The sequence below is a fragment of the Vigna umbellata genome, chromosome 4 (assembly GCF_029865625.1).
Source record: "Vigna umbellata cultivar VRB3 chromosome 4, Vumbellata_1.0, whole genome shotgun sequence".
Taxonomy (NCBI): domain Eukaryota; kingdom Viridiplantae; phylum Streptophyta; class Magnoliopsida; order Fabales; family Fabaceae; genus Vigna; species Vigna umbellata.
The window spans coordinates 14432074-14444549 of record NC_142168.1 but is presented as its reverse complement, the minus strand read 5'-3'; the positions used below and the strand labels follow the sequence as shown (position 1 = coordinate 14444549).

The 12476-nt window shown below is 35.2% G+C and overlaps 1 protein-coding gene across 1 annotated transcript; it reads right to left on the bottom strand.

Moving 5' to 3' along the window:
- Positions 1-3942: 3942 nt before the first annotated feature.
- On the bottom strand, positions 3943-12062 carry LOC148199315 (uncharacterized). Its single transcript, XM_088112622.1, has 12 exons — positions 11708-12062; positions 11457-11614; positions 9061-9194; positions 8892-8981; positions 7164-7217; positions 6871-6934; positions 6542-6645; positions 5992-6073; positions 5798-5809; positions 4761-4779; positions 4528-4619; positions 3943-4245 (listed from the first exon to the last, which is right to left on the bottom strand). Exons 1-12 carry the CDS (start codon positions 12060-12062, stop codon positions 4177-4179), a joined length of 1233 nt encoding a protein of 410 aa, XP_087968748.1. The 3' UTR covers positions 3943-4176.
- Between the last annotated feature and the right edge of the window lie 414 nt (positions 12063-12476).

Here is a 12476-nt window from a genome sequence, read left to right as displayed (position 1 = left end):
AATTAAAAAAAAAAAAAGTCAAAGATAATCAATAATCACACAAATTAACCAGTTAAACCACGAGTCCCTGGCAACGGCGCCAAAAACTTGATGGACAAATTTATGAACACCAAATTATGATGTCACAAACTTGTTTTCAATCGGCAAGTATGACCGAATCGTTCAAGTAATAAACTTGGTTAGACCAAGTATCGTTCTTCCCAAAGGACTCACGGCCTAGTTTAGTTATGTGGTTTCTTGATTAACTAAGACTTACAAACGAAATATTTGGGGTTTAAGATGCAAGACAGAAAATAAACATGTATGCATGAATTTTGATCAATGGCAAAAAGCAAAAGATAAACACTTTCAATGAAATATAGATATGAATATGTTGTTGGGGGTCAATTTCATCTTATCCACTCTCATATATTTTTAGGAATTCAACAGTCAAATCATCATTGTTAATGCCACTCTCTAATGTACCTTTCCAGAAGGCTTCTCCCTAATCACGAGTTCATACAATTCCTAGCATTCCTAATGATCAGTTCATAAGTGCAGGAGCTTAATGACAACCAATATAAAATTGGAGAAATTCCCTGGATCTAGACTTCCCCGTACGTGCCCGTATCGACAAAACCAATAATCATGCATCGAATGAGTTAAACAATGCAAGCATTAAGCAAAGAGGAAAAACCCTAACTAATGATGAAAAGAAAGCATAAGTCTTAATTAAAAGATGTAAAAACAGATTCCATATATGAGAGTTTCACAAGATTACATTGATTCCCCAACAAACATACAGAGTTTAGTTCACCATATTCATGGTGAACCTAGATGAACAATAATGAAAGAATGAAAGAGATAGAAAAACCCGTGAAAGAGAAGAGGAGAGCTGTCACCATCTCCCAATCTACCCCAAGGGGTGGAAGAGAGAGTGTTTGCTTCGTTTCTGCCAAAGATGCCTAACCCTAGGAAACCCTAAAGCTTATATATCATTCATAAATTACAAAAAGTCAAGTCCAAGCCCATTAAAGTGCCGCTCAACGGTGAGTGCGTGACTTGTTTTTCTCCCCTCAGCGGCCATTTTGCCCCTCAGCGGACCTCACGTGACTTCCAGAGTGCCGCTCAGCGGTAAACTGCCGCTGAGCGGCGACTTCGGCTTCTCCTTTTTGCACTTTTTGTTGTCTTTTCTGATTTCAACTCTCTCCTTCTTCACTTCTTTCACCAAATTCACCTTAAAACCTGCACAAAAACACTGAAATCAAGCATAAACCTGTCCAGCTCTCCTATTTCCAAAAATATAAAGAAAAGCATGATTTCAAGCTAGTTTCTAAGTGTAAAGGTTGCTTTTAGTGTCAACTTTAATCATAAAAATAACAGTTTTTCAACTGTTATCAGAAGTTGTGCATCAAAAGCCACGGAGGGGCCCCTTTTATTACTTTTAGTGATTGAAGAAAATTTGCTAAAGGGGACAACACATGGCACACGGCCCATTCATTCTTCATCTCACGTCCAAAGGAGAAGAGGGATGGTGTACACGGTGAAGGAAAGAGCACAGCAGCAAGGACTTCATCCTCCCAGCTATCTTCACAGTAAGCAGTAGCTTTGGTGTGAACGGACAGCTTGAAGAGAACAAGCACATCCAGCAGCCCATTCACGTTTTTTTTGGAAGCCAAAGGCAGCAGCACCACCAACACCAGCAGCAGCAACACGTTGGAGAAGAAGCTTCACATTCCACGGGCTTGATCTAGTAATGGAAGCATGTCCAGCAGCTTGGAGGTGCACACGGAAGAAAGGAGCTGCTGCCACGTTTCAGCAGGTGCTGTCACGGTTTTGGCTGGGTGCACACAACAGGAAGGCACACGTGTCCAACACGCGGTGCAGCAGCAGACGTCCACGGTCCAGTAGAAGTAGCATCCAGCTAAGAGGGAGCAGTCCAGTAAGCTGCACACGGACAACAGCTTGAGACGGTCCAGCAACAGGGTGTACGTCCAACATATTTGTTCATCCAGCTGCTTAACAAGCCCACTGACGGTCCAGCAAGCAACATCTTCACGCTCACAGCTGATCCAGCAGCAGCCACCTTGGAGAGGAGAAATGGAGCAGCGTTAGAAGGGAGAAAATGCTTCACCAAAGTGCTGAGTTAATGGAGCATCAAGTGATTCATTGGCTGGAAAGAAGAATAGCTCACGGTCCAGCCACATCCAGGAGCAACGTCCAGGCTACATGGTCCAGCATGCACAGAGGAAGCTACAGCATGTTGGCGTGTGGGCACCACGAATTTGGCAAACATCCGTAAAATGGGTAATCAGAAAAATACACCGACACCAAACTTCGAGGGGCCCCTTTTGCTTATTTTGGCTATTGAAGAAAGTCAAAAATAGGAAGGAAGCTAGGGGGACAACAGACGGGGAACCTGGCTGGAAAGAAGGAGGAGCACGCAGTAGGTCCAGATTTTTGGCATTTAACACTACAAGAAAAAAGTGTATTATATACAGCAAAAATCCGTATATAAGACCCAAAATCCGTATATAATACGTGTTTATATACGGATTACATACGGACAAAAATCCGTATATAATACAGTCGTAGCTAGGTTTATATACGGATTTATCCGTATATAAATTATATACGGATTTATCCGTATATAATTTATATACGGATAAATCCGTATATAATTTATATACGGATAAATCCGTATATAATTTCTGTATATAAATTATATACGGATAAATCCGTATATAATTTCCGTATATAAATTATATACGGATAAATCCGTATATAATTTCCGTATATAAATTATATACGGATAAATCCGTATATAATGGTTTAAGAAGAGCTAAATAAATGTCCTGTATATAGCAGTTTCCCATGCACAATATACAAGCAGAATAAAAGTTCTTATTCTATTGACAAACCTTCTGGATTAGACCAATAAATATAAATATAAAAATTAATGTTAACCTATCTAAACCAATATTCACTATATATTCTAATTTCTCTACATATGTTATTTTATATATATATATATATATATATATATATATATATATATATATATATATATATATATATATATATATATATAAATTATATAAAAAGAAATTGTGATGTTCACCATATGCTTAAAATTCCTCAAACTCATGGTATAACACTTTAATGGAGTGATGTCTAATATTTAGTTTAATGAAGCTCAACCTAATAAGAGTAATTTGCTGACTCTTAAGAAAGACCCAATATATTATCAAGTTCAGAGTTAAACAACTATTAATCAACAGTTCCAATAAAAATTAACAAGTAGCTCAGAACTCACTGTCTCTAAAATAGGTTTTTTAAATGTTAGATAATCGATAGGGACATACCACTAAACAGTTTAAAAGACGTGGGAAGGGTTCTTCGTTGAGTGGTCAATGCTAAATCAGATTTCTTTGATAAGTAAAGGGCATGATCAATAATGATGGGCCTTGCTCTTTGATTCCTGCATAGAATAAGTAATATAAGTCAGGGGAGAAAAACATGCAGAATATAGTCTACAAAAAATTTTCAGATGCATAATAATCAAATTCACTTACAATTTCCAACCAGCAATGTGTGTATGCTCAATGAAATTTAGATTCCTTGACAGATTCGAGAAAACATAAAGCAAATCTGCAAAAGGAGAAAACAAATATCAAATGGGTTCAGGGAGTAAACTTTTTGCATGTTTGTCTTGATAAATGCTTAAACTAAAACTATAAACAGCATGGAATGATCTATACGAATCTGGATTTATGCCAAATGATACACTATCAAACAGAAAGAAGATGTTGAAACCAGAAGACTAAAATCATTGAGTACAAAATACCATGAAGCAAATTGTTACGCAGTTATGCAGGTACTATAAGCTTTCCTTCTTGGTAACATAATCTATTTCAACAACTTAAAGAATAGAAGAAAAAAATCAAGCAACCTCAAAGAAAAGTGAGACAAATTATAAGATAATATATTCATATGTACAATAATCATATAAACTATATACCATGAAGCTGCAAATTCAAGTGCACAAGTCTCATTACTATAGTGCATGTGCAAAATCTTAACTACACTGGCCAATTCTTAAGCAATCAACTTTGCAACAAAGGAGTTACAAGTTTTCAGAACAACAAAAAACATTAATTAGCAAATATAAGCTCAATCATTAAATAAGAGGATATCCTAGTACCATAAATGCAACCAAAAATGCACTGCAAGGTGGATGGGAAATTGTTTTCTGCTGCAATTGACCTGCAGAATATAAACATCAATCTTTTAACTGTTTACAACTATTGATAGTACATATAACTTCACAAAAATGCCAACTAATAAGAGTAAATTTCAATGTGCAGATTAGAAAAGCTACCCTTCAAAGTAGACTATAAGCTTAAGCGATTAAAGGAACTCGTGGTCAATAAATTTTTGTGAGTGGAAATTGACAAGCTATATAGACATCACAACTTGCACAATCTAAAGTTAAATATCCACATGGTTAAGAGAGAGGAAAAAAAATAGCACATCTTGTTTCCTTACTAATTCACCACTCAGATTCATGTAAGTCTGAGGAGGCTTTGCAAGGAAGACAAGAACTTCACCAACAAAACCTGCAACAAACCAACTTGCGAAAAAAATTTATCAATACAATAAACATAGACAGAAAAACAGAAAATAGAAATATCTAAGCAAGGCAGCGGGCAAACCTTTTCCGAAAATGGCTTTGGAATAGGAAGTGTTCATAGGAATCCCCTAAGATTCAGCAAATGCATCAATCATCTCAAAGCCCACCTAGACAATCATCAAATCAAACTTGTATTTCAGATTTAGCCATTTGTTCAAGAGGATTTATTTTTTCCTATTTAGCTATTGATCTGATCTCTGTTCGTATTTACTTAGCAGTCTTTAGAAACTTATTTTTAAATGTTTTAATGGTTTAATAACAGTTTAACCATTTTGACAGTTTTAAACAAAAAAAAATGCCAAAAATAAAAGGTGACCAAAGATGAAAGGAAAACAGCTACATTAATAAATACATCACCATATGCTATAAGCTTGTGCAAAACAACCATTGATTAATCTTAAAGAAAAGTACAAACCAGTATATGGACAAAGCAATTGAACATCAAAACTCTGAAACTCAAGCAGAGCAATGTACTATATTTAAAGAAGCATGTAAGTGTATGTATGTTACATGAAAATTCAAAACCATCAATACCTGCCCCTATACTCATTGTATTCATCTTATTCAGAATCAAATCACGTTACTGGATAATTAAAACCAAAGGTTTCTGAAAATGTGAGTAATATTTTTGCAATTTTTTTATATTATCATATTATCGTTTCTGTGTATATTCTTTTCCCCGAATAATTTATCATCTAAAACTAAAACTTGTTTATTTTATTCCCATTTTAAAAATATTTTTATGAAATGAAATTGATAGTGTAAATGAGAATTCGTTATCACCAAAGATTATATAGCATGAGCTATAAGGATCTATTACAGTTAACAAGCAAGGAATAACTATACAAAACAAAAAAGAGAAGTTAATTCATGACATCAAATGATTAACATTTAAAATAAACACTACTAGTAAGGTAAGTTTTTTCTCTGCTATTTTTTATTCCAGTAAGCTTCAAAGAAATTGGTCAAAGTGGGAAGTAAGGCATGGTGCATGATGACACACGGCTGAAAACAATAAGTGGAGGACCCTTTGTGACATGGAAAGCACTATATTATTGGAGAAATGAGAGACTTGATACGTGAAAGAAGAAGGGGGCAGTGTGGAATTAATGGAAAGGAACTGACCTCTTTTCTTGGCTGAAACAAAGTACATGATGACAAGGAAGCCACCCACATATAGGACAGACCAAGGAAGAAAGTGGAGAGCACATAGTTAATCACAGTGAAAAACAAATAAGTAAAAGTAAATAATTAGCATGCATGGGTTTTACTGTTACAGAGTTAAGCATAAAAAAAAGATAGTTATGGGAACTGTCAACCTTCTTGGCCTTGTTGGTGGCTTCCTTGCTGATGCCAAACTTGGGAGATACCTCACTGTTGCCATATCTGCAACCATAGCTTCTGTGGTATGTTAAAAGATTTGCATATTTTGATACACTCAATAGTCACTTAACTCATTTCTCTGGCTTTTAACCACACTTAGGCAACCAATTTTCTCTCTTCCCTTAAGGGAAAGTGGTTTTCAAGTGCAAATTATACAATTAATTTTAAAAGAATGTTCACTATTTACTCTTAACATCTTTCTATCTATACTAGAAGTCAGTAATTAGTTTTCATGTCACTTGTCTTGGACCAGGGAGTGAGTTTGTTATAAAGAGACTGCATGTACCCAAAAAAGCTATATCTTGATCTTTTTTATACCTGACATAAGAAGATATGTATGTGAATTCATCTGATAATACTAGTTGATATTTTAAGTTTCTTCATATTTTAATCTAGTGAGAAATCAAACATTAAATAGAAAAAAAAACGAATTAAATATGAACCATACATAACTAAAATATAAAATGCTTTAAAGACCATACTTACAAGTCCAATATTGTAGGGATAAGCCTTGGTAGGGAAGTCTTTAACTGTACTCGTGTTATGAGACCTACCATCTGCCCCAATGCTTCTACAGATGCGACACAAACCTAAAACGAAATAAGTTTAAATAAGACAAAGATAAAAAACAATCAAGTAAAAAAGTCATAAATTATACACTAAAATACTCATTTATGTTCATCAACCACACAAACAGAACATGTTCAGAAACTTAACTTTTATAGATGTATCAGCAAAAAAAGGATCCAGAAAATTATAAAGACTCCTATAAGGAGCAGAATGCAAGAACAAAAGTAAAGAAAAATAGTAGTGACCTTAAGGTCTCTTGAAGCTGCCCAAACTCTCAACAAAAGCTCAAAAGCTGAATTTAGAAATGACCTGCACTACATAGAGAATTAGAGATATTTCTCACCTACAGATAAGAAATAAAGGGAACAAGATGTGTTGAATCACAAAATAAACTAGAAGATTGTATATTGATCTCACATGACATCAACATCTTGAGGAAAATGTGAAGGAAAGTCTATACTATATTGCCAAGACGCTTGACACCAACACTTAAATGCTGAAAAAAATTATAAATTATGAGATAACTGGATCAGATTACCAGTAACAATAACATCTTTGAGCAATTGGCCAAAAATCATCCTCCCCCGTTCGCCTACCATAAAAAAATGAAAGCTCAACACAAACGGATCATAAATTTTCAAAATTTATATTTTAAAACAACTTAAAAATATTTCAATGATGTATCAGCCATAATATAACACATTACCAACTAAACCTAGAGTGAACTTTAGAAAAACGTACAAAGAAAATAAAATCACCAAAATTGGCATGCTCCAAAACCAGGTAGCCAAGATTTTCACGCCCATGCTAATACAAATCTCCAATTTTAGCATCCATTCAAAATGTTAGCCTACTAATAACACCAATTTATCTTAAAATGTTTTTCTTTGGCCAATGTCTCTTTAAAATTCCAGAAACCAAAAGATGCACGTGTCCTTTAAAAATCAAATGGTCTAAAACTACAAAAATTTCAACAAACCTTGCCAAATTAATCAAAATCCACAACTCAAACCATCATACAACTTACAACTTCTCTTTAGCTCCTTCCTCGTTAACGTCTGAATTCTAGCAGTAATCATATGATTTCTCACATGACTCAAATAACAAGTTCGGACACCATAGGCCTAGCCATAAACATTTTCTTTGATAGAAATGTTTTTTAATACCCTCTGTACCAACCAACAATATAAGAATGATGTAAACATAGACAAAGAATAAATTAGCTCTCCTTATTCCTTAATTTTGTTAGTTCCAACTATATATGTAGTAACACTTTTGAAGTTCATAGTGATCATATTGACCAAACTCCAGCTTATGCACTGACTTACTTTAATCATGTGACCACAGCTGGCATCAGTGTGTCTAAAATCATCAACAGGTCCAGCATGTGATGCCTTTTTTTTCGAGTCCTCTAGTAAAGTGAATTTCAATTTTGACAACCTTCGTCCAAATCTTCTCTCCAGGCAAATTTGAAACCATTCAATTTCCAGCAAATTATTTGTCCATGTGGAAAATAAATTGGGGGAAGGACAACTTCATTTCAAACCTTGAATCACTTTTTGTTCAACCATCTATTAAATGAAGACTCAGGAATTATGCTTATCTCTCAAAAAAATTTATGTCAACAAGCTTAACATCCAATCCCCCAAAAATCAGACAAGCTATTTTTTTTAGGAAATCATCTTTCAAATTAAAATCAACATAGTCACGGTCACCTTAAGCTTCCTTATCATCTATTAAATCATCTAACAAAGTAAAATCACACAATAAAACAAATCCATCAAATGTGAACATAACACCAATTATCAACCCTTCTAATCCTCAACACTCTTGTCTGGATCTTAAACTGATCATGGCCAATGCAGCATCACAGATAATATCCATATTACGTGTCAGGCAGATAAATTAAAATCTAGCAACAATATGCAGATATAGAATCTTTGCAATTGGGTAACATATGCCAGGATCAACCATAATTTCCAATATGCCAATATCTGATTTGCTTCCTATGCCTAAAGACCCTCATATAATGCCAACAAGTCTTAATGGTCAGACTGATTCATCAGAGCGCACACAATATAAGTCAATGGAAGATCTTGGGTCAAGACGTGGTACTAACACAATATAACAGAAAACCACATCATTTCCACTAACAATCGAGACACACAACAAACAATTGTACTAAAATAGACGGTCATCATGAGAAGACAATACCCATTTTCAATAATATCAATTAAACACAAACCCAAGTCTAATGAATTAATACCTGGAAGGTGCAGAAGGCAATTGGAGCTCCACCTTATCTCTTCCAACGGGAACAAACCAACCTAGGGTTTCAAAATTCGGGATTTCCAACCTCCAAAGAAACAAGAACAATAATCGGTCAATGTAACATTATAGATACTATGAAAATGAAGCAAATTTGGATTACTTACCAGATGAAGGTTTCAACTAACCACGGAGGTCGTCCTACAATGTTTGCTGAACGAGATTGTTTCGGCAGGCAACGACGCACAACCACATTTAGGGAAAATGCTTCCAAGCCCTTTAGTGTGTTCGATAGAAAAGCCTTTCACTGCGTTCGACAGAGGAGACTTCAAGTTAGCCTTTGAGAGAGGTTCAACGAGGGAGAAGGTTGCAGTAGCATACAGAATAACGCTCCATGAAGGAGAATAAGCCTGAACGAGGGAGAAGGTTGCAGTGAGTGAGGAAGATTAATGACGAGAACGAGGCATAGGTACGAGTGGAGAAGGATGAATAGTTAGGGCTCGAGAAGGGGAGAAACTTGGCTCGAGGGAGGGAGGGAGAAAAGTGATACTTCTATATTATTTAGTTTTATTTTTTAATTATTAATTATCTCCATATCCGTATAAAAAATCAGCGGGTAAATATTTTGTCAACTTACATACGGTCTTACATACGGATCTATCCCTGGAAAAGGTCCCGCTTACACGCGCCAATTTTACCCACCGATATTATATACGGATAATCCGTATATAACATTTTACCTCATTATATACGGATTTTTCCGTATGTAAGACTATTCCACAGATCCGTATATAAAATCCGTATATAACATCCCTATTATATACGGATAAAAATCCGTATATAATAATCTGTATATAATTGCCATTTTTCTTGTAGTGTAAAAGGGAAGAGAAGCAGCAGAAGAAAAGGGAGGCCTGGGAGGGGCCCTCGTTGCCTTCCAGAAGCTCTCTCTCGGTTTTTCACTTAGCAAATATAGATTTCCTTTCTTGAAAAAGCTTGTAGTGTGTTACAGTATTTGGATCAGTTTACTCGTTTTTACCTTCACTGTTCAAGAATTTTATTTCAAGTGTTGAATCCTTCATGAATTTCATTTTCAATTAAGTGCTTTTATTTTTATTGTCTGTTGTATTCCGTTTACTGTTTTCTGCATCGTTAAATTTTGTCATTGCGTTTTATTGTTCATTTTATTTTACGTTGTTTTTACTGTTTATTTTTACTGATGTTTTGGGTAAATTTTAATTACACTGTTATTACGTTTTCCGTATATTTACTGTTACACCATTTTAATTTCAAGCACTGATGAATTTTACGTTTTCTGATTTTACTGTCTTTTACCGTTTGGTTTTACAGTCGTTAAAATTTATTTCAACGTTTTAAATTCTGTTTCATTTAATTTACAGTTTTAATTTATTTTATTTGCATTAAAGAAAACACATTCACAAACCCCCCACTATGTGTTGACTTGAGACTGAACCACATTTGGTCCTTGAGAGACGACCTAGGAGTCACTTCCTAGTTTATACTGCATTATTTCTTGCAATCAAATTTGATGGGCCGCAACAGCCGCAACAGCCGCATCAAAGCTATAAACCAAAAGAAATAGAGGAGCATTGGGGAACAAGTGTAAACACAGATAAATCAAATCCAAAACTTCTAATTCAATCCTCTTCTTGACTCCATTATTCACAATTTTTTTTTTCATTTTTCTCTATTTTTTTATCTTGTCTCTTTTCTTTTCTCTCTCTTTAGGATGCAACTGTAAGAGACAAGATACACATCATATTTACAAAACAAAACAAGAAGAGGAACCAACTAGCCAATTCATCAGAATCTCCAGGGAGACCACACTTGTTCCCAAAACACTTCCAAAGCTCCAAAATTTCCTAAGGTTAAGGTAACCATGGTTTTTCACTTAGGGCTAGTGTATGAGCTTCAAAACAAAGAAATGGGGAAAGTATAGGCTCAAAAGGGATTATCAAGGGATTAAAATAAGGTAGGCTTATTTGGCTAGAGAGGTTCAAGAACAAAACTGCCTTTATCACTTCCAAACATGCATATCAATCAAGAACTATCAACAAGAGTCAAGCCAAGGGATATGCACAAGCAATCAAGAGATATATCACACAAGAAAGAACATAAAGTGGCTCAAATCTCACACAGGGTAATTGTCACAATCAAATCAACCTCTCAAACATCATAATCATCTTTCCAAGCAAAGAAAAATAAGGATTTCAAACCAATTAGAGTATCAGTGAAGTGAAAGAAAAACCTACAACCTAAACAATGTCCAGAAAGCAAGAGAAACATGCAAAAACTGTACACAAACACAACAAAAAAAACCAACCTAGAAAAGAAAAATTTTAACAAAGAAAACAAAAACGAACAAAGAAAAATCAAAATCTCTCCCAATAGACCACACTTAAACTACACACTGTCCTCAATGTGTCATAAGCATAAGATCGGAAATAAGAACAATCAACAGATCATGGACAAGTGCAATAAAAGTGGGGAGAGGAAGGAGAAAAGAAGAAAACTCCCTGATTCATGGTGGCAGATTCCACACTTGATTAAGCAGAGAAGTCTCTTTCATAACTGCATCTACCAATGAAGGATTGTTGATTAGCGGGTTCAGCCGGTGCCCTTTGTCCTTGAAGTTTTTGTATAGGAATGGGCCTTCGATTTCAATTTTTGGTGCTTTCTGGAAAGATTTATGCGTACCTCCTGCAATAAGGATAGTGCATTCCAAGTCCACAAAACTTAAATGCGGAGGTGTAACACCCAAGCCCAATGCATCAAGCTAAACATCAAGTGTACTCTCAGGACATGAATGAGGTTTAGATGTAAAGTCAATATCAACAACAGTCTCAGATTCATGTTTAATGCATGGAAAAGAAGCATTGACATGTGACGGCAAAAAGTGGGTTTTATCATGCAAAGAGTGAGAAGTATAAACATGCTCATCAACAATATAATCAAGTATTTCAGCACGAAAAACAGACTGGTCCTCAGATGGAATTTTCATGGCATCAAGGATATTAAAATGAACAACAATGTCACCAAACTCCATAGACAAGGTACCAGCATCGACATCAATTTTAGTTCGTGCAGTTTTCAAAAATGGTCTACCTAAGATGATTGGGGCAGACGCACGGGAAAATCCTTCCTTCATTTCAAGAATGTAGAAGGCAGCAGGAAAAATGAGTTCCCCAACCCTAACTAAAACATCCTCTATGTAAACAGTGGGGTGGGCAACACTCTTATTGACAGAGGCATGACATTTATGGAAGCACCCAAATCAAGCATGGCATTCTCAAATTTATGATTTCCAATAATGCAAGGAATAAGGTCAGATACATTGAAAGTGGGATGAACTCCATATTCTAGAGGACGATCAAGTTGATACGCATTATTATTAATCATCGTAAGAACTTTAAATGGACCATCTCCTCAGGGATTGAGTTTGGATTTTCTTAGATTTGGAAATCTTTCTTTTCTAAGATGAAGCTAAACTAATTCTCCTTCATTGAAGATTATCTCTTTCCTTCCCTGGTTATGAATCTTGGGATATTTCTCATTTTGGTGT